Source organism: Argiope bruennichi, chromosome 2, assembly GCF_947563725.1.
Source record: "Argiope bruennichi chromosome 2, qqArgBrue1.1, whole genome shotgun sequence".
Taxonomy (NCBI): Eukaryota; Metazoa; Arthropoda; class Arachnida; order Araneae; family Araneidae; genus Argiope; species Argiope bruennichi.
This window is the reverse complement of record NC_079152.1, coordinates 107265648-107292936: the sequence shown is the minus strand read 5'-3', so window position 1 is coordinate 107292936 and position 27289 is coordinate 107265648. Positions and strand designations below refer to the sequence as shown.

General features: G+C 28.6%; 2 protein-coding genes across 2 annotated transcripts in view; one reads left to right on the top strand and one right to left on the bottom strand.

The window, feature by feature from the left end:
• Positions 1–10492, bottom strand: part of LOC129959417 (SEC14-like protein 3) — an 80799-nt gene extending 70307 nt beyond the window's left edge. Inside the window, exon 1 of the mRNA XM_056072251.1 lies at positions 10480–10492. The gene's annotated coding sequence lies outside the window, so the exon portion shown is untranslated. The remainder of the gene's footprint in view (positions 1–10479) is intronic.
• Positions 583–27289, top strand: part of LOC129959430 (SEC14-like protein 2) — a 36324-nt gene continuing 9617 nt past the window's right edge. The window contains exons 1-7 of the mRNA XM_056072259.1: positions 583–743; positions 12899–12974; positions 14138–14181; positions 15507–15569; positions 16959–17052; positions 23947–24041; positions 25141–25219. Of these exons, the coding sequence (XP_055928234.1) occupies positions 696–743; positions 12899–12974; positions 14138–14181; positions 15507–15569; positions 16959–17052; positions 23947–24041; positions 25141–25219 (499 nt within the window). The 5' untranslated portion in view covers positions 583–695. The remainder of the gene's footprint in view (positions 744–12898; positions 12975–14137; positions 14182–15506; positions 15570–16958; positions 17053–23946; positions 24042–25140; positions 25220–27289) is intronic.

Sequence of the window (27289 nt, the reverse complement as noted above, 5' to 3'; positions counted from 1 at the left end):
TGATTTGATATATAAATAAAAAGATATTTCAAAATAATTCAAGGTTATTGAATCCAAACGAAGAAAGAAAGGCATTCTCTGATATAACACAAAAATAACAAATAAATGAAAAATATTAAGAAACCATTAAATTGTATTACCTATCATTAAAACGTGATCAAAATTATATTATAGGGGTTTTATTATAACAAAATATATTAACTCTTTGATTCTGATGCCACAATAATCATCCTTTAACAGGTCTTTTCATCTCATTCAGTACATACATATGTTTAATGTGCCACTAATAAAAACGTGAATCAATTTTCATGAAAAGAAACACTTGAATTTTTTGTAACATATATTCAACATACATTCTTTTTACAGCGATTCTTGATTGGCAGTATTTGATTATGTTCTTCAACTGATGAAACATCCAAAATCGTTTTCCTCATTGCGTATTTTCCTTCGAAAATACTATTATTTCAACAATAAGATAATTAAATATAATCTCTATCTTTATAACGAAAATACAGATGATAAGGAAAATATAGATTGGCGTTTATCATCCATCGGTATTTTAGTACTTACACTACCTGAATTTTTGTAATTGCAGGAGAAAAGGAAATTTACAATGGGACCTTTAAATAGAATCTCTTTGGTTTAGGACGCATATCTCTCGAAACACGAATTGTAACATCAATGAATATTGCAAAATGACTCAGGAGGATATCATAGCCGATGAACAACGGAATATGGATGAGGTAGGTTATTTTTACTTTATAAAAATTATACATTTTCTACATCGCCTACATAGTCTTGAAATAATTAAATACACAATATCAAAACCATACCACATCAATGCAGTTTTCCGGTTATTCCTTCCATTTTTTAAACAAAAGAATACTTAAGTCAATCTAAGGATTTATATTTTTGTAAATATAGATTGTTTCATTGAAATATTTTAAACTGCTCAGTAGAAATATTCTTATAAATTATTGCAATTATTTCTGAAATTACCAACTTCTGTATTTTTAGCATCATTTCAAGATTTCTAGCTTCTACTTTTCATTCCAGAACTCAGTATTTGGTTAAAATCTGCAATATATATGATACGAAACCTGATTACTAATTTTGTAATTTTGTAAAACATAAATTATTTCAATGAAAAGCATTCGAGTAGAAAATGCAATTCTGAAATCAATATTAGATAACTTCTTAAAAATCAGTTACTGCTATGGTATGCTAGACATATATCCAGTAATTTGTATTGTTTATGATCCAAAAATATATTAGATGCATATATATATATATATATATATATATATATATATATATATATATATATATATATATATATATATATATATATATATATATATATATATATATATATATATATATATATATATATATATATATATATATATATATATATATATATATATATATATATATATGCATATATATATATATATATATATATATATATATATATATATATATATATATATATATATATATATATATATATATATATATATATATATATATATGCATATATATATATATATATATATATATATATATATATATATATATATATATATATATATATATATATATATATATATATATATATATATATATATATATATATATATATATATATAACATTTTTCAGCCTTTATTAGTTGATTTTATTATTGTAAAAATAGACCCTAAGCTGCACACGTGCATCTTACTTCAGCATCAAGAAAAAAAAAACATTTATAAAATTTGCAGATTTCACCAGAATGTTCAATAACAAATTTATAAAATCCGAATTCCTTTAGACATAATCATGTAATAAGTGTTCTCATACTATTTTAAAGAATATATAAGTCATAAGGGACAATTAAAAGTTTTAAAAAAGTGTATTATAATTTCTACTCATCATGAGCTATGTTTACTCAGGGTTTAACTTCATGACATTTGTAAAAAATATCACAGAAATTGATATATTTTTTTATGAAATGATTCTTAACATTAAACTAGTCATGAGAAATTATCGGAAATATCACCTTTTAAATGTGCTTAATAGCACGCCTCATTATATAATCTCTTTTTCTAACCGGAAGAATGATGCTCTTAATATAATTTAATGCGTCAATTATATATATATATTTAGTAAATAAAATATAATATTCTTAATAGAATTTAATTATGAAAATTTACGATAAATGCTCAATATTGAGAGATTTAGTAAAATTAAGTAATTATAATAGTTCATTAATTTCTTGAATTATAATTAATAATAGCTTTAACAATAAAAGTTTTCAAATATATTTTTTTCTATATAACATAATTATGAAGATAGTGTGACGAAAAATTCAATACATAATAAATATTAAAATGATACCTCACGATATGGATGTGAAGAAATAGCATTAACCTCTCTTTCCTCGGGTAACACAGAAACAATATCGCAAAAATTTTATAAATTTAGGGAAGTAACAAAAGCAATTTGCCTTTGTGCAAAAAAAATTGCAAATGTGGCATTCAAAGAAAAACCAAAATTGCCGCGATTCTTTAAATAAAATAAAAATCGATGCCAAAGTTTTGAAGATTAAAAATGGGTTTTTCAAAATTAAAATTAAATTGACATTATTCTCCATAAAATTTACAATCAAGAGATATTTCATGTTTAGGAAGCGATTTAAAATATTATTTCTTAAATTCATTAAATAAATTTTTTGAGCATTCAAGCAATAAGTGATAAATACTTAAATTAAATTTAATGGCATAACAATGTGTAAGATTTCAATTTTTATTGAAAATCTCTTTAATGACGACTCAAATGCTCAAAGAAATTTCCCGTTCTTTACATTCAAACAATCCCTAAAACGGATATAAATCTCAGAAAAAATTAAGGCTAATAGAGGTTACTTAAGTAAAATGCAATGGCGAAAATATGTCTTATTTGTACTTGTGATTTAGAATATAGAATTTTTATTTATAGATCACATTTGTTCGAAAATAATTCATTATTTTTATTCCTCAATGGTTTTCAGGAAGTTATTAAATATTATAATTTTATGTAATTACTAATAGCTTTTGGCTTGTAGCAAGTTTAAATATAATACTGGTTTTGATTATTTTTTTAATTCATATTCAGGATTCGCTTATCAAAATATACATTAAGAATCAAATTGTAATAATCCTTAAAAAATTAATGAATTTTCTATAGCGTTTAACTTTTTTAGGAGATAGAACTTTTAGTAAAATCTTATCCCGTGGCATCACAGTGTTATTAAAAACTTAAGATTAATCTGCCTTTTAGCTACATTTTATCATTCACAATGCTTTATCATTTCGTCCTTATGTCTCATTTTAAGTGCGTAGATAATAAAAGGAATATTTTTCTCCATCTTTCAATAATAAAAGAAAATGACGTGATTAAATATCTGATGATACAAGGAAAAAAGTTTAAATTCCATTGCAACAATGAAATACATCTTCCGAAATAAGAATGAATGTTAATTTTCAACAATGTAAGGAAAAAATGCAGTGCAACTAAAGTGATGTAATTTAAAAGATAATTCGTTTTCGTCTTAAATCGGTGCAAAAATCATTTTTGAAAGGCATTGGATAAAAGGGAATATATTTTGTTTTATTTTTAATTAATTTAAATTGTAGTTAAATTTTTAAAAAATTCATTTTGAGGAATAGATTACCATCTAACTTCTTTCAAAGTATATTCGTATAAAACCTTCTACAGCTCTAACATACACATGTTCTTTTAAATTACAAAAAATAATAGTGATATAACGTAAAACATTTATTTGTTAATTGACATATCTGGAAGACCAATCTTCGCTGGGCACTTTTTTTCTTTGCAAAAATTGTTTTTTTCTGTGAAAATATTTAGATATGGATCATATACTCATTACATATGAATATTTTTTAATCTTATGTACAAATAAACTGGTCATTTAAATAAAAAAAAAAAATGAATGCAAAATTTATTAGAAACAGATTGCTATATTACAGTATTCCTTTCACAGTTTATCATTACTTACTTTGTGAATTTGTACTCAGATTTACCATGGTGAAATCGGGTCCTAGATGGCGCTATATGACATTCTCAGCATGAGAACAGATAGGAAAAAGGCTCTAATAGCTACTTATAAAGAACTGTTTTATTTTATGTAAAATTGCGGCGTTTTTTTTCAGAAAAGACACCTATACAGAAAGAAAAGAAGTATATTAAATATAACTACATAAGTAAGGAAAAAAAAGCAAAAAGCGCGACTCAAGCCGAGGTCCCTGCACACTCGTCATTCATGTAGTTCTGCCCACTGTTTGCACTACCCACACTTCGAAGCGGAAGCTGAATATACTTATTTTAATAGTTAGTCATAAAAAATAGTGTGTGTGTGTGTGTGTGTGTGTGTGTGTGTGTGTGTGTAAAATGGTGTTCACCAGAAAGAAATGAGTAATTATCTGAAGAGAATTACATTAAGTGGTCCGTCGACTACGCAGTATTGAACCATCGAGAGTTTTGAGAAGTCGGCAAGTGTTTCTGTTTTGCCGCGTGTGCTTACTTGATATTGTCCTCAGTGATTTCTGAATCGTTTAGAGTCATCTCCAATGGATATAAAGTGTAAATTCCTATGATTGGACTATCTGATAATTGGATTATTGTGTCCTTTTTGGTTTCAAGGTAACTGTGAGTACACTTTTGTTTTCTGAATTTGTGTATTACTTTCGTTTTTATGAGTTGCATATATATTTAGAGTTCTCTTTTCAAAACTTAAAAAGAGTGAATTAATTGAAGTTGCCAAGGAACTAGAAATTGATATTCTTTCGGGTGCCAAAGTAGTTACTATTAAAGATTTAATTGAAAAGAGCGAGATCTATAAAGATAATTATGAATTCGTAAAAACTGTAGTTGAGTCAATAATTGATAGGAAAAAAGATTACGAGAAAAATGAAGCACAGAAAGTAGAATTGGAAAAACTTAAACTCTACGAGAAAAATGAAGCACAGAAAGTAGAATTGGAAAAACTTAAACTCGCGCAATTAGAAAAACAACTTGAGCTTGTGAATTTACGAAAAGATGTAACACAAAAGGTTAATGTAACAAATAGCGATTCTGATTCTAATTTTAGCTTAGAAAGTTTGATAAAAAGTGTCAAAACTTTAACTATTCCTGTTCCTACACGAGCAGAGTCGTATAATTTATTTTTCCAATCGCTTGAAAGAGCTTTCAAAACCAAAAATGTCCCAGAACAGTTCAAATCAGAGATCCTATTAAATATTTTAGGCGAAAAAGTTACCAATTTAATAATATATTTAAATGAAGATTAATTGTGTATGTATGACAAATTAAAAGAATTAGTGTTAAAAGAATTTCAGTCCACCCCACGAGAAGTTTTAAATAATTTCCGTAAAGCGAAAAAACGTCCAAACGAAAGCTATATCCAGTTTGCATCGCGACTTAGTGCAGCCTTTGATTATTATTGTCAATAAAGAAAGGTAAATGATTTTAAGGGAGTTTGTGAACTCATGGTTTCGGAAAAAATATTTGATTCATTAGATCGTGAACTACAAATTCATATTGGCGTGAAACAAGGAGAATCTTGGTATGTGCCACCAGATTTGGCCAGGCATTGCGATATTTATGTATCGTCAAAATTCAAAAACGATAGTAATGTGTTTTCACGACCGCAAATTGTAAACCATTCGCAAAAATATCGTAAAGGATACAGTCCACAAAAAGCATTCGTAGCGGAAGTTAAAACTCCGAAATGTGTAATTTGTAAATCTAATGAAAATCATTCCCTGAATGTATGTCCTGTTTTCAAAAATATACTTGTTAATGAGAGAATAGAGGTCGTTAAAAATAAGCAATTATGTTTTAATTGTTTAAATCACCATAAAATTGTTGGACTTGGGAAATATTCAAAGCGAAACTGAAACTCGTTCGCAAAATGTTAACGCGGGATTAAATCCAAGGTCAAATGTATTCGTTCCGCGAATTGAAAATCCCAGTCATAATTCTTCGCAACTGATGAATGAGTCACCTGCGAACAGTACGCATTCATGCACTGCTACCAACTTAAATCTAAACAAAATGGTTTTATTAAGTACTGCAAATGTGATGATTCAAAATAATGTAGGAATGTTTATGAGTGCACGTGCGTTACTGGATGTTGGTAGTATGAATCATTTCATTTCAAAACGGTTAGCCGATAAACTGAATTTGAAAAAAGAAAGACGAAACATTTTGGTTTCTGGACTAAATCAATCTTCTTCTGTTATTGACTCGATCGTAAAAACGAAAATTTCGAACGTAAGCAGAAGCTTTGAAAAGGGAATTGGACTATTGATAGTACCGCATATAACAGATTGTATTCCCTCCAAACAATTTGACATTGGTTTGCTAGAATTAGATAGTTTCAATTTAGCGGATGCGAGTTTCAATGAACCTGGAGAGGTGGATATTTTATTAGGTGCCCAAATATTCTGTGAACTTTTAAGATCGGGTCAAATTAGGTTTTCGGGAACAGACATTGTTTTTGAAAATACTGTGTTTGGGTTTGTTGCTACCGGAATTGTTCCAATTGAAAAAGAAACTACTGTTCATTGTGGATTGGTAATAGAAGATTTGGATGCAAATTTAAGGAAATTTTGGGAAATTGAAGATGTTGAGGGGGATAAATTACAAAATGATGAGAGTTTAATATGTGAAGATCATTTCATGAAAACACATTTCAGAAATGACGATGGAAGCTTTGTTGTTAAAATGCCGTTTAAAATAGAGCCCCCATGTTTAGGCGAATCAAAACACATTGCTACTAAAAGATTTAAATCACTTTGGCAACGTCTGAAGAGAAAACCAGAATATAGACAACTATACAGTGAATTTTTAATTGAGTATGAGAAATTGGGGCATATGCAGGCAACTTGCGAAACTCCAAGATATATTATGCCTCATCATGGCGTTTTTAGGCCAGAAAATAGTACTACAAAATTACGCTTTGTTTTTAACGCATCAGAGGCAACGTCATCTGGACAATCGCTTAATGATAATTTGTATTCAGGATCTGTTGTCCAAGATGATTTGTTTGCTATTTTGTTGAGGTTTCGAAAACATTCTATAGTTTTCACCGCTGATATAAAAAAGATGTATCGTCAAATTTGGATACATCCAGATCAGTGTGATTTACAATGTATTTTATGGAAGGATTTAGAGGAAGAGAAATTACGTGTATTTAAGTTGCTCACTGTTACCTACGGAACCAAATGCGCTCCTTATTTGGCGACCAGAGTACTAAAACAAATATGCTGTGATGAGCAGAACAATTATCCTTTAGCCGCTGCTGCTGGCAAGGACTTTTACGTCGATGATATACTCAGTGGTACCGAGGATTTATCTTCTGCCATTGAACTACAAAACCATTTAATACATTTGTTAAAATCAGCTGGTATGGAGCTTCACAAATGGAGCTCAAATAATCCTGTTTTGTTACAAAATGTTCCAACGTCGGACCGAGAATACAATTTCGATAACCCTAACTCAGCAACTTTAAAAACTTTGGGATTACAATTCAATCCTGAAAAGGATACATTTAGTTTTAGTGTTCAAAAAATTGTGAGACCTGCAACAAAAAGAACAATGCTATCGGACATATCCAGATTGTTTGACCCTTTAGGTCTCTTAGGACCTTTGATAATCACAACGAAGATGTTCTTGCAGAAGTTGTGGATTTTGAGAATTGATTGGGACGATGAAGTTCCCTTACACTTAAATAGAGAGTGGGAAAAATTTAGTTCTGAACTGAGTCAATTGAAAAATGTAAACATAGATCGTCATGTGTTATGTTCTAAAGTTCTGAAAGTAGACCTGATAGGCTTCGGAGACGCTTCGAAAAATGCATATGGTTGTGCCATCTACACCCGGTCTTTGTCAGGGTCTGGTGAGATAAAGGTGTCACTCTTATACAGCAAATCTCGAGTGGCTCCCATCAAAGAAATTAGTATCTCACGTTTGGAGCTGTGTGCAGCGGATCTGCTTTCCAAGCTTATCGTTAAAGTTCTGTCATCCTTGCAGCTAGACAGTCATGGAGTACATTTGTACTCGGACTCCACTGTGGTACTTGCTTGGATCAAAACTCCACCTACATCGTTGAAAACTTTTGTTGCTAATCGAGTCACTAGGATTCAAGAGTATACTGAGAACTTCCAATGGCATTATGTCAATACTGCTGAGACTCCTGCGGACTTGATATCACGAGGAGTTTTCCCTTCAAAGATCCAACAGTTGGACATTTGGTGGAATGGACCGTCTTTTCTTTCATCTAGTAGATGGCCAAACTTCAATGACGATCCTCGTGTCTCAGATGATCAATATCTTCTTGAGGTGAAAAGAACTGCGAAGAACTCTGAACGTCAGTAGTCATCAAAAACACCACTGTGTGCCACCTGGTAGTAAATTAAAAACTTTGAATCCTTTCTTGGATTCTAAAGGATTGTTAAGAGTCGGAGGACAGTTGGGTAATAGTAATTTTAGTTTTAATAAAAAGCATCAAATAATTTTGCCAAAAAGCCATACATTAACTCTAATTATAATAGAACATTTTCATAATAAATATTTACATGTTGGTGCTTCTTCTTTCTTAGTAAATAGGTCTTTAACCTCTTTGAGTGAGCCTGATTTGACAAATTTAAAAGAAAGTCATCTCAAGAAATGGCAAAAAGTAACTAGACTTGTACAATATATGTGGAAATTTTGGCATCGTAATTATTTAAGTCAATTACAACAGAGATCTAAATGGATGTTTGACAAAAATAATGTAAAATTAGGAGATTTAGTGTTATTAATCGAAGATAATTTGCCTTGTTATAAATGGGCTATGGGTAGGATAATTAAAATTTATTATGGTGATAAGAAAATTCGTGTTGTTAAGATTAAAACGCAGTCTAGTACTTGTAAAAGAGCCATTTCTAAAATTTGTGTATTGCCAATGGAACATAATTAGTTTGTAATATTTAATTTTGTAATTTGTAAGTTTTGATTTGTTATTTCTTAGAGATATTTATTATTATTTTTTTTGTGTGTTTTTTACTAAATTTGTGTAAAAGTTGTAATATTGTGCATGTTATTGAGCATTGTAATCTCTTGAAACCTTGGGGTTTCAAGGTGGGGAGTATGTTACAGCTTCACGCCGATAGATGGCGTATCTGTCGAGTACAAAGTTCTGTTAGTTCTTTTTTGTATCTGAAGGCAGAGTGTGTAAGAACGATTCTGTGACTTAGACGTGGCATCCAACTGTGAGAGGTGTCCTAATCTGTAACAGTCTACCTGAAGAGGCACAAAAAATGTGTCCGAAAATAAAATGGTGTTCACCAGAAAGAAATGAGTAATTATCTGAAGAGAATTACAACAATAATTGAAATAAGTTTAATTAGAAATCAAAAATAAAATACCAGAAAGATTTGTAATTATTAAATAATATTTCTGAACTATCTATATTTGAATCCGATATTTTCTATAATATTTTTTAATCAAAAGCAATAAATTTAATTGTTAGAGTCGCATTTTTTAGAATTCTGTAAACATTTTGAAGACCTTAAGTACAAGAAAAGATATATAAGATAGTCTAAAAACTTTCTCATGAATCAGAGCACATTTCACTTTAACGAGAGACATTTTAGCCATTTATTCATTTTTCATATCTATACAAATGTGTTAAAATTAACAATTAATTGTTTACAGAGCATCAACCAAAATCTAAAGTATCTTTATTTTAATTATTTTATAATCTGAGATTTTGATATTACAAGAGAATCCTTTATTTTTCAGCATTTTTTTGGTACTTTACAGGCATTTTTATTAATATACTAAGCATTACTATATAATATTTAAAATAAGACTTTTATTAATTAAAAGCGCAACAATTAAACATAATTCACTTTAGCTTTGCAGATTATAAAAACATCAGGAGTAATCTGTCTTAAAATTACCAAACGTTTCTTTTTTCCCTATAAGAAATAAAAGAAACATGAAATATGAAACATTAAAGATGCGTAGAATATGACATATATCTCTGGAAATAAATAATTATGCACAATAACTGTTGAATGTAGGACAATGTATATACTACGCATAAAGCATAACACTTCAAGACAAATCTTAAACTTTAATGTATCACTACTGTTAGTCATTAGTAGAATAATTAATTACAACTTGTTAATTTAAGACATTAAAATAAATGATTAAAAATGAAATTTTCTTACAATTTTAATCAGAATTGAAATATATACAAATTATAAATTTAGCATATAGGTGAAACCAAATGCTAAACTCCAACTCCAAACCAATGCAACTCCAAGAAAACAGAATAGCTTACAAAATTTAACAGAAGCATTCAAGAATACTTCCTTTTAACTGAAATGTGTGCAAGGAAAACAAAACTATAATTTAGTATTTATTTGTAGATATTATAATTGTATTTTTATAAATTTGTATAAGTACATATATTTTCTTTGAAAGAATGCAGCTGTGTTTTAAAAATTGTTCAATAAAAATTTATATGTCTTAAGCATTATTTGTTTTCAAATTACTATATTACTACCAGCAATTTATAATATCAAATTTATTAATTATTAAATAATAATTTTGAATTCTATTGCCTTTTTATAAATGATTTTTGAAATGCCTTAATAGCAGCATTTCTAAAATCATTTTAACCTTTATTAGTTAAATATGTTATGATTTTCTACTTTTATAGGAAATGCCGTTTTGTAAAAGTAATATGACCTTGCAATATCTGAATTCCGCAATCATGCAGCTTAATTACATTCATTTCTATTTTAAAATAAGAATTGAATTTTTGATTACATACCCCAACCTTCAAACAAAATCTAAGAAAACAATAGAAAACGTGATTTTCTTTCTATTCGTGCTTTCTGTAATATTATAATCTATAATGATTGAATTCTATTGTCTTTTATTTTCTTTCCTTGTCCTTGTTTCGGAAATAATTAAGAAAAATTATTAGAAGAATTATTTTTTGATATAATTTGATGCAAACCAATACAAATTTGAACAATTCTGTAAAGAAATTAAAGAATTTTTTGTCCAAAAATTGATTAATGAGCATTTTAATTACTTCGTCTACTCATGTGTTTCATTTAAATTCTATGTAATCGAGGTCGAAGAATAGGGGTCAAGAAATAAATCATCAAATTAAGTGAAAAAGATTTGAAGTAAATATTGAAATATAGAAAATTGCAATATTTATCATTTGTAATATCGTTAGGTTAATTATTCTAAATTTACTATTGCGTTTCAAAACAGTTGTGAACGGTGAATGCAGAAATAAAATATTAAAACCATCAGTCTCCTGACTATTCTGGCAGAAAGATATATCAGTCCAGTAATCTGGCAAAATATTCTCATTTTTTGGGTAAGGAGAATCGCAGGACTTCTATCAACATTATTCTTATAAGTGGATTTGGTGCACAATGGATTGTGGTCAAGGATCAAATGCCCTTGACGATCTCTTAGCCTCAGATTCATGGTAATTGAGGCATGTCGGTGGAAGTGTCCGACCATTCTTCAATTTTACGAAGTCTACAGCAAAGCATTTTTTAATCCATTATCAAAATGGCTTGTTAATCTAAAATTGCTAAATACACTGAGAATTTTTCATTTTTGGTATTTTTAAAACTGCGTCTGAAATTATGTGATAGATTTGAATTCTTTACCTGTTTTGATTATATATCTACAAAAATTTCTGAAAATATGGATTGTAAGTCTCTATAATGCTTCTTTTGAAATTTCTAGAAGGTATTTTGTGTATGGTTTTACCATAATCGAATTTAGAGCAAATTGTAGCAGAACTTGAATAATGGATAACTCTTGAATAATCCTCATAAAAAAAAGACTCTTACAAAAAAAAAAAAACTTGTATAATAATTAGCATAGTAAGCGTCTCCAAATCTAAGATTCTAATACCGATGATCTGAGATTTAAAATATATGCATTGTCTTGTTAGTTATCCTATCATTAATAATGAAAATATCAAGTTAATCTTCGTTAAACATGTTTCTATAACAAAGAAATTATTTGTTTATATATGTCCCAAAATTATATATGTTTTAAAATGTATCGGAGTAGGCATGAGTTTAAATATTGTACTTTATGATATTAAAAGCTTATAACTGGTCTTTCTCTTTCAGAAGTATATTTAATTAGAATAGAAATGTATTTTACGATTCTTAAGAAAACTGTATAATACAATCTCTATGCTCTTTTAAATTTTCTCGGGAAATCTAAATCAAAATTTAAAAAAAATATAAGAATCTCACTATATTTCTTTACCTTATGTGTTAAATTTTTACTTCCTTTACAATAATCGTTTATCCTTCCAATTAAAAAAAACTACACACGTTATTAACACGTAGATAAATAAACTACGTAGTTATATATATATGCAGTTTATAAAAAAATTGAAACAAAAACAAAATTTTGACAAAAAAATTAAATTAAAATGACCAAATTAAAAAAGTGATATAATTATTTGGTTCTACTTACCTTAATCTTTTTATTAAAAAATATTAAATAAAATTATTCAATAATTTTACAGATAATAATCCAGATCCTTTATTTTTAAAATCAAGTTACTTTTTTTTTATTTTGCAATCCAGCAACTGATTTTTAATCTGGCCTTTATACTTGGTCTCTGTTTGATATTAGTTATTTGTGTAAAATTAAAATCAGTAGCATTTCTTTTTATTATCATTGTTGATTATTGTGTAAGATCAAACAAAAATATATTAATGCATTAACGCTATTTTGAAAAATGTATAAATTTATCACTTATTGAATACAAAATATTTCTCTTTAATTATTTTCTTCATATTTTAGCTTCGGAGGAGGTTAAAACCGAAAATGAGTGAAGAAATGTATGCTGATGATGATATGTTTATTCGTTTCTTAAGAGGTAAACATTTACTTGTTTTTAAAGGCCAATAACCTAATATGATATTTTTTTTCTGAAATAAACTCAATGTATAAAAAGTTATGCTAGATGCAGCAATATATCAAGCAGAAACCCAAAACAGAATTTCATTCAAATTTTTGTTATTTATCTTTTTGAATTAAATAATGATATTGATAAGATAAATATGATAATAAATGTTTATTATGATAATATTATTAAAAATAACAAGACTAATTTTCGCTTGTTTTTTTCTTATTACATCCAAAGATTATTGCTTATGATATGTACTCAAAAATAAGTTCGTATAGATTTAACTTGAGCAAGGGTACAATTTCTTTATGCCAATTTATTAATAAGCAATACTATCACTCTATCCTATAAATGTGCCAATTTTCAATAAATTTTATACAAAGATCTTCTATCTTCATTTATGCAAATAATTAGATTCCTGAGTCATAGTAATGAATTACGCATATATAAACACTTTTTATTTTGAAGAATTTAATCTAGAAAAGTAAGTATTTATAATAATATGTCATGTTGGAACGAATTTCCCCCATCTCCTCCATTTTTTCTTCAGTTTTTCTGGAACTTTTTCCATACAAATGAAAAGAATAAGGCAGATGAAAAATGTATTCGAAAGGCAACGTCAAGAAAAGACACCAAAATCTTGATGTCGAATATTTTTGACAATTACAATTTTTCATCTTAGCACACACAACGATTATAAAAGTATTCAAAGTATCAAAAGCCATACGACAGCGTTAAACTGCATTAGTAAAAGGATATTTAAATCAGAAAAGTGTTGGTTTCCAACACTTATATTAAAAAAAAAGGTTATGTGAGTCTACACTTTGTAACTTTTTATCGCTCAGATAATTCATTGCAATTGTATGGTTTTATTTTTTATTTATATTTAAAATATTCATTCTTACTTAAATTATATTGCTATTTGAGTTTTTCATATATCAAATTCATGGAAAACCCATCAATAATATTATTGAGCTAGACAATAATTGGTATGATATTTGCTATTATTGTAACGAATCTATTTATCAGTTCAACAGAGAAAAGTATAAAACTGTGATTTTTTAAAGCTTTTATTGTATGAATGCGATTTTATTGAATAAAGACAAATTACATTTCCAAATAAAATCTTACAGCTCGAGGCTACAATTTGGATGCTGCAGAAGAAATGCTGACGAAGGTATGTTTAATTCATTTATATTTTGTTCACATTTTCACCGAAAATACAAATTTCAGGTTTCGTTATTAATTACCAGAAATGATAAAACTTTTATATTTAAGAATATCAAGAATTTCAAAGCAGTTATTAAAAAGCATTATCAGCACCAGCAAAAAATTCAATCTATAAGGCATGTGTAATATAAATTAGAATTAAAAATAATGTAATTATTAAACAATTTGGCAGCCACTATTTAAATCAAAATAAAACAATTTCTAATATTTTCTCATTTACATGAAAATATATTTTTTAAGCTTTTATAGCTATTAATTATATTTATATTGCTTATTTTGTCGACATTTATTGCGTTCGATTATTAAGTCATTCTTAACTTTTTAGTTATCTATAATGTTTCGAAATTTCTAACAATTTTCATGCTTTTAAAATGTATAAAACTAAATTTTTTGATGCTCATAGTATTTCTAAATATTGATAAAAGACTTGTCATGATTATTGCAGTGTCTTTCGTTATTAAATGTTGCAGTTGTTGTTTTACTTTATTATAAATTTTAAAAAAAATGAAATTTTGATAAATCATTCTTTTCTGAAAAAATCGAGTTAGGTATAAATTATCATAAGGAAGAAAAGTATTTTTTTTTTATAAAACTAACTCAGAAATGAAATAAAATTTATCTTATAATTTAATTAATATCGCAATTTTTAATGTTCATTAAATTTTTTAAAGGTCCGTAGGAAGGAAAAACCTAATTTAAATGTTAGAAAGAAAGTTTAAACTTTATTCATTTCATTTTTCTTTGAAACCATTATATATTTTTTGATAATGAAATTTATAAATGTGTTTTTTAACACATAATATTACACATTATTAATATCTAAGCTGAAGTTGAAAGCGTTTTCTTTCCATATCAAAGAATTTCATTATCTATAAGCAGAATTTGTAAAGTGTCTTTACAAATTAAAAGCATCTTTCAATGGATTGAATTAAACGCATAAGGTTGAAATTATTACTGGTTTTTAGCAATCTGTATTGTTTTTTCTTGAAAACAATTGATAGCATCAGTTTTGAAATGCGATTAATATAAAAGAATATTATATTAAATAGCATAAAAGCTCACTAAAATGTAACTAAAATAATAAATAGTTTATTTTTTACTTTTAAAGTTTAACTAAATAATTTTAGCAATCAGTTATTTTCAGCATAAATCGATTTATTCATTCCCAAAGTAAGTCACATTTCTTTTTCAAGATGCTTAAATTTTTTTGAAAGCTCTCTTTAGTTGTATGGAGGATATAATTTATAAAATAAACGAAATTTTATTTTACAGCATCTTCAATGGAGAAAATATTCAAATGTTGGAAATATATTAAAGGAGTACGAAGCCCCAGAGGTAAAAATGTATTGACATGCTGTATTTTTTTTTTCTTTTTCGAATGGGTAAAACTTTGTTGCATTACATTATGCCTAATTTCTTTAAATGAGTTTAGGAAGATATATGTAGTCTAAAGTAGCAGTTTTTAAGTGATAATTCTCTTGCAAATAAATAATTATTATAAGGATTAAAGTTCTGTATATCTGGCATTTGTGCTAAAATATACTCAGTTGTTATCGAAGATTTGCACTAAAATATAAGTTATTTTCATAATTTTTTAAAAAAAATATACAAATTTCAAAAACTTTATTATAATATGCAACTAACATCCAGCCAATAAATACTTTCCTGTCTGGAAATTCTAAGCGCCGGCGTCCTTGCATACGGATAGCGCATCTGCCCCGTATTCTGGGCGCCCCGGGTTCGAATCCCGGTTCGGGCATGGTTGTTCTTCATCTGCGTTATATCTGTGAGGTGTGTGAATGTGACCCCTCCCCCCTGTAAAGAGGGGTTGTGCAAGCGAATGTGTGAGTTTCATCATATGAGCTAGAAGGCAGACTTCAGCCCTCGGGTGCTCAGGGGTCTTTACCCTCAGAAGCTACTGCACCCTATTTTCGTGGTAAAGCGGACACGACATCATCATCAATTCTAAGTACATTGGTCAGTCTTGTAGAGCAATTTGCATCGTTCACATGTTGTAATTTAGAGATTGCTTGCCAACCCCTAATATAACCATATTAAGATGAATATTCACAGATTCATAGACTTTAAAATAAACAAAAATTTACAACATTTGTACAGATCTATTTCTCAGATTTCTATATAACAACTCTGTTGGAACTTTAAAATTGGGTAAATTAGGATATTTGAACGCATTTGCATTATTTCATTTGTCATGTATAACATTTGTTTCGTCATCGTCTTTCTTCTAGTAAGAAGTATATTATCATTGATTCACAGTAAATGATGGCTACCTATAATATTTATTAGCATTACTTGATTGTTCCTACATTAATTATTTAAGTTATAAGTTAGCATATAAAAACCAATTCGTTGGCTCCATATAATATTTTTTTTTGTTTTTAAATATACGAAATTAATGTAATAATGTAAATTATAAATCTTTTAGAGTAATTATCATTAATTTTCCTGAAAGCGTCTTTTATTGACATTTTTATATCTTAAAATAGAAAACAAACTGATTTTGGAAGAAATGATAAACAAATCCCTATTTCAAATAAAATGGTTTTCTTTTGGAAATAGTTTTAAACTTTATAAGAAGGAATTACTAAATAATAGCATTACATTTTTCTGTAATAATAACAAATCTTTACCAGTATTTGTTTTCTTTCATTTTTCAAAGTTGTTGAAATTATCAATGTTTATTAAATTATTCATTTTATTTAGGTTTTGGAAAAATACCTCTCTCTAAATTTCATGGGATATGATAAAGATGGTTATCCAACAAGCTATTGTGCATTTGGAAATATTGATGTTAAAGGTACATTTTGCTTTTTTTTTTATTTCAATAATATCTTTAACAAGAAAAACCGAAGTTACAGACACTTTTTCTCATTTACTTTCTAACCAATCTTTTACAATAGTAAAATTGATAAGGTGTTCGAACAATTCGGTATCTCACCAAAATCTCCACTAAATAAATTGAATGTTTCAATTCTGAAAAAAAAAATCTATTTCAAATTTTAAATTTAATAATTAAAAATAAGCTTACTTTTGAGCCTCTGGCTTCCCAGAATAAATTATTAGCTATAAAATAAATGCTTGTAAGTGTAACAATTTTCTATATTAGGCTGTAGAAATTTGCTTAAAATAGTGCTTTGAAAATTTTTTGAAATAATGCTAAAATTATAAAAACATTTTTTTAAAAGTTTTGTTAATAATATATTTAATCATTTGAGTTTAATTGTAGTTATTAAAGATTTATACTTTATTTTAATAAGATAATAAAATTTTTATCCTTTTAGCAGAATTAGTTCACAATGAACTGTCGTATACGTAAAACACGAAATCAGGTTTTTCTTTAAAATGATTTATTAAAAATAAAATAAAATATAATCCAATTTGAAAAAAAGTAAGGAAAAACTACAAGTATACATACTACTCTAACATATTTTCTTACTGCAAAACAAACCTCGATCTCGTACGCGTTTCACGTTTACACAACTTCAACCTTTATAAAACACTCCATTCGTCTGAATTATTGCTAGTCGCAGTATGAAACACGTGCTGATCGGGTTCGAATCATTTGAGATCATGACTTCGAAAATTTTAAATACGGAGACAGTATGCACCTCGTATCTGAAATCAAGTTTAGTTTGAAATTTTTTAAAATATCTAACCATCTTCCCTTTTTTTTAATGATATCCACACCATGATCCTTTACAAATCAACATTTACACAATTTTTATGTTATTTATTTGCGAACAAATAATACTCTACAAAAATTACATCTCTGCTTTTCAAAAGACGAGAAAAAACTATCTTAGGTAGAAAAGATTTTTCTATAAAATTTGGCAATTTATCCTTAACCATAGGTTCAGTTGGTATATCTGCTAAATTAATTGTTGTTTTAACATATTGAATTTTAAATACATTGCCATAAATTTTTTGGTTCATTGCTTTGGTTAAATACATTGCCATAAATTTTTAAATACATTGCCATAAATTTTTAAATTCAATATGGCAATGTATTTAAATAACATATTGAAATTTAAATACATTGCCATATTGAATTTTAAATACATTGCCATAAATTTCTCAAAAAATGAAAACTGACGCAAATATGTTTTGTCCTATAGTTTTCAACAGGTGACTTCAAGAAACATATGGTGGTTTGATTATCACAAAACCTTATATTTTCGTTTATTTTCAAATTTTAACTTTTATTATTCAATAAGTTTTTTAACCATATAATTTTTTGCCGCTCCTATTAGAAAAAAGTTCTGTTAGAATTAGTTAGTTACTCGACTTCCATAGTAGATAGACTAACTGATTTTTGTTTAAAAGTTCACCTTGAAAAATTGGGATTCCGTAAATGAAAGTTATAAAACCTCCTACTGATACTCTATCATCTCAATTTGTTACCAAATCCGAAAATCATTTTCATTTTAAACATTTAATTTTTGAAAGTTCCAACATGTAATCTTGGGTATATTTTACCTAACCTAATATCCTCAACAAACAATTCCAGTGTTTTATACTTGGGTTGGATTGAATCTGGGGCACGATATTGATTGCGTAAAAGATATCTGGCCTTGTTGTAAGAACAATAAATGCTAAAATGCTTATTAAATTTCTATATGGAAAATCTATTACTTCTTTGCTAATATTAGATAAATCAAGTCCAGAAAGAATTTGACCTTTTGCTATAAGCAGGGAACAAACTAAAAATTTATATTTTTCATAAGTCGTGTAAAGTCTTTCTGTATTAAACCTTTGACCTTTTTTGATAAGACCTAAGACCTTTCTATAAGACTATAAACAAAATGTTTCCTTTTCCTTGGAACTCTACTCAAAACGTTTAGATTAAAATTATTTTTCAGTAAATTTAATACATAATTTACAATTTGAATCACTTTACCAAAAATGATTATGTCATCAACATTAAGCAATAGAATTGCATTATCTTTAAATGTATATACACTGCTACAAGAATCTAACTTCTTAAATTCTAACTTAATTAAGGTATTTTCTAACACTAAAAAGCATTGACGGCCACTTTGATGAAGACTGTAAATTGTCTATCGTAACAGACAATCTTTATGTGGTTATGTTTCGTATTCTGCTAGTGGTTTCATGAATACTCTTGTACCTAAATTAACATATAAATAAGCATTATTTATGTTCACTTGAGCATGAGCCCATTTCCACAAACATACAAAGATACTGAAAAATAGTCTTAAAACAGAAAAAAATTTACAACTGGATTGAACACCACGTCAAAAGATTCTCCTTATAAATGAATATTACCCAGTGCCACTAAAGGTGTCTTCTATCAAACTGTTTTGTTATTTTCATCCCCTTTAACAATGCCCTGTGATTTCCTAACACTTTCGCATTTTCAGGAAAATTAAGCATATCCCAAACTATATTATATATATATATATATATATATATATATATATATATATATATATATATATATATATATATATATATATATATATATATATATATATATATATAAGCATATTTCTGAAAAGTAATGTAAAAAAAAAGTAAAAGGCAAGTTTGAAGACATTGAAGAAACATGTTTCATTTTAAATTAGTTTTAATATCCATTCCGGGGAAGCAATTTTATTTACAAGCAGAGACGCGGACAAGGCACTTCCGCCACAGTGCGGCACAAAAGTAGAAGTAAGAAAGAGCGCGAAACAAAGGATCACTAATCTTATATAACATGGGATTTGCGGCCACGTGTCAATTGGAAACATTTGTTGACCTTAGACAAGGGCAACGGACGGATCATTTTCACTTGATACATAGAACTGATTGCGCAGTAATTTTCACACAGCTTCATACGTAAAATGGTACCAGGAAACAAGAGAACACTTTAGAAGGATCCCGACATGGGCCGAATTAGGCAAAAAATTTAGAAAATTAATCTGGATTAAATTAAGAGTTTAAAATATCATTATATATATACAGAGGGAGGGGGCAGCGGAATTTGGGTGAATATTTTGTGCACCATTTCTTTCTATTCCTTCCCTTCCATTCTCTTAGTTAAATATTTTTCTTTTGACTTGATAATAATTTTTATTCACAGATATTTCATATATTCTATATTTATTTCCTTTCTGTGTCCTAGGATATCCATTAGTCTTTAGAAAGATGGATTTTTATTCTGTCTTTTTTTATTAAAGTGATCGCCTGCATGCTTCTAAAACAGAATAATTTCTTATTCTAAAAATGCTTTCATTAATTTTTATATTATTGTCCCTCTCGCTCTCCTATATATATATATATATTTACTGGGCGTCCTGAATTAGACTGACAATTTAAAAAAATGCATAACAGGAAATTGGTTGAAGTTAAAAAAAAACAATTTATAAAGTCATATGACAAGGCATAAATTTTTCTTTCCACAAATATTCGTTTTAGTTCAAAAAGTTGTAGGTAGTTGGCGATACACACGGTAAAATGTAAACAAAAAAATAGAAAATCACATCACAATTTTGTGAAATATTTTAAGAATGGAAAATCCCAGTGCAATACCTTCAAAATGCCCATCTTCAGCTGCAATCACATGTCGTAATTGGATGACGAATTTGATAGTCATTTTCTGGAAAGTGGCCAATGGAATGGTTGAACATGTATTACTGATTATTTCTTCAAGTTCCTCAAGTGTTCTGGAATTTGTCTCTTACACCACATCCTACAGTAATCTCAAAGTTATAAGTCGCAGTGATTTAAGTTTGGTAAACTCGGTGGTCTGTGAATCGGTGGCCTGAACTGAAAGGTTATCAAAATATTTCTCTAAGAAATAGAAAATGCTAGCAATACGGTGAGGCTTCGCGCCATCTTGAATACATCTGATTGTCATGGATGGTCCGATTACAGCGTTTTCAATGGCCACAAAGTGATGCAAAATTTGAATTAAATGCAAAATTTTAAATTCATTGTATCATGCTGGAAAAAAAGTCCAGTTACACCTTTACTGAAAAAAGTTGCCCATTCAGTCACTGTTTGAGAACAGAGTGAATTTGGAACACATACATGATTGCTCTCAATTCTCCAAATTCGTGAATTCGGCTTAATGACAAATCCGTCGATGTAGAAATGTGCTTTATCTCAAAATCATAGAGAGTTCTCATCAATATTACCACCATCAATCATATCCAGCAATTTTATTTGCAAACATGTTCCTTTTCTCTACAGATACGGTATGAAGCGGTTGCTGTGTTTGAATTTTGTACGGAATGACACTAAACACTCACGCATTATTTTATGCATCCCCATTCCGTTCACTTGAAATGCGACTGCAATTTTGCAATTTTTCAGATATATTTTCTATGGGAGAGTATAGTTGTTTCCTCAACAGTCTGTACATTTGCTTCTGTAATACCCGAACGACTGTCCAACAGTTATGCTTTCTCAACCAAAACACGAGCTATTGAATTGTTTATATTATATATATATATATATATATATATATATATATATATATATATATATATATATATATATATATATATATATATATATATATATATATATATATATATATATATATATATAAACAATTAGAGAGAGAGAGAGAGAGAGATCCTTAGTGACTTGGAATTTGCACTGAAGGCTTCCTCTCATTGCAGTAATAATCTTCCCAAATCACTGGAATTCCAATACAAGAAAAATTCCCTCCTCCAACGAATGCGTCATTTTCACATCTTTCCAACAGATGCTGTTCAGCTCTCTACTGCCGGTACAGTCACAAAACATTCCTTTTAAATTCGAACCTCTTCTGAGCCTGCGTATTTTGATCATTTGCATGCTGGAAGAACAATAAAAAGGACTTTTATTGCCATCTATCGCCAATTTTTTTTAATTCAATCATAAAATTGTGGATTGAAAGATTTAAGCCCTATCACGTGAATTTGGTGCAAGAATTGTATTTTAAAAGTTAACTGTTCTCATATTTGAAAATCCTCAGTCTATTTCAGGATGCCTAGTATATTGCGAGTGTGTATATGTGCGTGCGTATATGTGTGTAAAGGCTAAAGCAATTAATACGATTAGTTTCAATAACAATTCCTAATTATACGTACTAGCAGGTAAATATTCATAATAATCTATTTGATAATCTGATTAGTATGAATAATTAAATAATAAATTATTCACGATGATTGTATCTCATTACAGATATTTGTATATATGTTTCTTATTATGCAAATATATGTAATGAAAAAAATTCAATAAAGAGCAAAATTATACAATAACAAAATAAATAAATAAAATTACTGGAAATAAGGGAAAAAAAGAATAAAAATAAGAAAAAAAGTGGTTAGTGCCAACAGAAAATAACACACTAATAGAAAGGGTGGAAAAATATATGAAACGCAAATGCTGCGTTTTTTGCAGACTGCAAAAAAGGTTAAAAATAGAGGGATGCTATGGAACTATATATAAACCAATAATAGAGACAAAGTCGATCAATGCAATAAAGAATTAATTACGCCATCAGAGGCTGAAATTCATGCAGAACGCTTGAAAGAAAGATAGAGGTTTCTACAAAGAGTATCGAAAAAAATACGCTTTCATTTCCAACTTTTATAATAATTTGATAAGTATCAAATTCTTATACTAATTAGAAAATTGATATTAGAAAAAAAAAGGTTTATATCATTAAAAGTGAAGAAAAGCCATAAAAAAAGCACAGCTCTTTACAAATTTGGCTAAAGTGCGTTATAATTGAAATTCATAGTGCATGTAGTTAAAATTTTTGGCGCCTTTGGGATATTGCCACAGGAAATTTGGTAAAACTATCGGGTACCTATGATGAAAATAATGAAAGATGTGGATGCGAGTCACTTTAAAGAAAAATGGCACTAATCATCGTAGAAAACAGTTTTTAGAACTAATTTTTTTATATTATTTTCAAGCACATCGACTTAATTTCATACCCGCAGTTGATGCATTTACTGCATTGCATTGCATTTATTTCTACATTTTTAGTCACTTTTATGTATATACATATGCAGTGTTACCTATAAAATAACTCATCTTATGGAAAGTCTGCAGCCCAAATTCCATACACAAATTATCGAAGACATGGGAAACAAATTTCTAAATAAATAAATGTTATCAATTCAATATCTTGCACACAAAGGCCAGATCATCAGTTCGGAAATATATGTGGATAAATGAAAAATTTTTTTTGGCTATATTTGAAACTGCATTTCATTGATTTCTGCATGATAATTTTTATCACTCCAAATTTAATAATATTTAGCAGAGCTTGAAAATAATATAAAAAAATTAGTTCTAAAAATGGTTTTCTACGATGATTAGTGTCATTTTTCTTTAAAGTGACTCGCATCCACATCTTTCTTTATTTTCATCATAGGTACCCTACAGTTTTACCAAATTTCCTGTGGTAATTCCCACAATCAATTTGCGTAATCCTCAATTTCATTTTTTTTTCTTTCGATAGCACCAAAATCTCTACTGTATGTGATTTTCATTACTATTTTTTCTTGCGACTGCTTCATTTTTCAATACTCTGTATAAGAAAGTTGGTTCTATCCCATTTACCAATCAAGCGTAAATACTTTCAAATAGATCAGTTTATTTTCTGGCTACCAGTATATGTATTGTTTTTAGAAAATACAACAATGATAAATTTTGTTATCTACATAAAATAAACCTCATTTTGTAGGCTTAGCGAAATGCATAAAGAAGTCTGAGATAACCAAGTACATGATGCACCATCTTGAGAAAAATTCACGCAGATTGCATACTCAAAGCGAAAAGGTATCTTTCTCAATTTTCATTTTTGTGTGCCTTCAATCTTTTTTTCAATGCTTTTACTATTATTGTTTCCAAATAAACAATTTTCAGTTATTTGTCATTTTGGTTATTTTTATCGTTCTATTTTTTTATTGCGATAAATTAGTCAAGTTTTATCAAACAATATTGTGTTTTTCCTTCCCGTGTTATATTTTATGTCAAAGTTTTGTGGAATGATGAAATACATTTTAATTTCGATATATTTCGGTTTCGATTTTAATTTCGGTAAGGTCTTGTAATTTTGTATTCGGAATGAAGGGTTTACTTAGAAATTTAATTTAACAAAAATGCCAAATGTTTTCGTGGGACTGATGTCTATTAGGCGCACATGGTGTGGCGCCGAATGAAGCATCATCCAAGACATTAGGCCATTGGTGAAGAAAATGCTCGTCTCCAAATCCTTGTAATGTAACATTTGTTACTATAATCCTTTTAATATAATACTAAGTTAATCATAGTCATTTAATTAATCGTTAATTGATTAGTCAATCAATAATAATTATATATAATTGATTGATTGAAGTAATCAATTAATACTTCGAAAGTAATTGACTTTGAATTGGTGTTTTTAGTTAATAAAACAAAATTTGAAACATCATGTTTTGTTTAAGGTATGAGAAGATAAAATTCGACAGGAAATACTATCAAAATTCAATCAATAAAAGAATTTTATCCTTTCGGATATAAGAGCAATCAAATTTTTTAATTCTATGGTAGCAAAAATTGATAAATGTTATTTTGTCTATATAATTATGGATTCAAAAATTTCTTTTGAATATGTTTTAGTCAGTTTTTTTATGTAAAATCGTACTCAAATGACTGGCTAAATATGCTCCGTACTTTGAAAATGCAGTTTTAGCTAGAACAAAAAGATTTGAAAATAAATCAACATTGTTAACTGTTTCATCACTTTTGCAGAAAATCCCTGTTTGTTGTAAAATGTTTATATTCCCACTTTCCTGCCAGCTTTGTGCATTAATGAGCTATTTTATATTGACTGATATTTGTATGCGTATTAGAATATTTATAAAAATTCATTTATAACAGTTTTATTTTTTTACAGCTTGGGAAAAAAATTGACAAATGGAACTACGTAATAAATTTCGAAAATTTCTCTCTCGCCAGTGCAACTGATAAAAAAGGTAAGACAGGGGAAAAGCATACATTTTAAAATTAAATGGAATTCATTTCTTATGTGTAGCATGTATTGTCAATGAACTATACACCAAGGTGACAAAAATCAGTGAATAACAATATACAAATTTACAGATAGCAGTAGCATCGTGTAAAAAATGTTTAAATGGGCAGTCCGATGACAGGGATTTCATTTGTATTAAATTTGTTCACCTGAAAAAGGATGGGATTATAGCCGTACGACGTGAATTAGGAGACTTTAAATGCGGAATGGTAGTTGGAGCAAAGCATATAGAGCATAGAGCATTTCCTTTCGTAAACATTTAGAGAATTGAAAATAAAGAGATTCACTGTGTTAAGAATGTGACTGGAATACCTAATTTCAGGTATAACAATCCATCATGGATAATGCAGTGGCCGACCATGTACTTGATAACCGAGACCATAGACGTGTGTGTAGAATAGTATGGGTTAACAGACAAGCAATACTGCGTGAAATAACAGCAGGAATCAATGTGTAACGCATGATGGACGTGTCGGTTAAGACAGTGCTGCGAAATTTGGCTTTAAAGAGATCGCAGGCAAAAGATCGACTCTAGCGCCAATACTAACAGCACGATATCATCTGCGAAGCCTCTCCTGGACTCGTGACCATACAGATTAAATTCTAGACGAAAGAAAAACCTAGCCTAACCAGAAGAGTCACATTTTCAGTTGGTAAGAGCTGATGGTAGGATTCCAAGGTAGCGTAGACCCAGCGAAGTCATCGACCCAAGTTTTCATCAAAATATGGTGTAAGCTGGTGGTGGCTCCATACAGTATGATATGTGTTTACATAAAATGAACTGGGTTCTCAGATCCAACTTGCTAACTACTTGAAGGCATACATGAATTCACATACCCAAACAACGATAGAATTTTTAAGGATGATAATGCGCCATGTCATAATCGAAAGGTCGGTTTGTGCGCAGAATCACACACCGGCAATAATTTCGCAATTATGGATATCTATAGAGGCAGAATGTCTTAATATTTTTGTAAGGGACTTCCAACAACTTGTTCAGTAGGGTAAAACGAAAAAAAAAATCGATTTTTGATTTGTAATAGCGCGGAAAAGTTGCCTTTTGGTGTAGTTAAAATAAATTATAAATATGAAAAATATTGGAATACATCTTGAGGTGCCGCAAGGACGTTAAAGTTTCATAAAAACAAAATTTTTTTAACTTTTAAAGGATTTTTAAGTGCCTCGATTATGAAATAAAAAGCTTTTAATAGGTGTTGTCATATGAATAAAAATATAAAAACAGTTTTACTATTGCACAGGTATGGCACTGAGTCGTCGCCAGAGCGGTTATTATGGAGATAAGGTCGTGATTTGTCTGCGTCTGGTGACAAGGACAGAATTAGTTTCAACTCAGTAGCTTTGCAGTGTTCAGTTGAGTTGGCGTCTCCGCTACGTCTATTATGTAACTGATTTGTTAGTTTGTGAGCTTATGTGCTTTGCTGTGAGTAAAAATGGCTCCGTCTAAATTATTGAAGTCAAGAGAAATATCGGAGTGTTTTATTTTTGAGAAATTTAGTGATTTGCTTGAGGTTGAACTTCTTACTTACGAATCTAGTATTAATGATATATTAAACATAACCTCAAAATTACTTCAGAGAAGGATCATTCTGTAAGCGAAATATATGACATTTTAGTTCCCATAATAGAATAAATATGGTAAAGAATTTCTATTCCCGCTGCTTCTAGCAAAAGAATTTCGCAAAAAATAAAAGCTCATCATGTTAAATACAGGAATTTATTAAAATCTAAAAGCAGAAAATGTTCCGATAAGTTTGATTCCAATCTCACAGAATTTAGAGAAGAAGCCAGACGTTCTTTTGATATTACTGATTTGTATAAAAGAAGAAAAAAAATACCAGTTACGGAATAAAAGGTTCTAAACGATCAACGCTCCAACAGGAAAATGGTTATAGGTAATATTGATATTGCTACCATAAGCGGTTTGAGGAAGAAACAAGAAAAAAAAATAAAGAACAATAAAGAATAGTTTAATCAAGAAAGGACAAAAAATGCT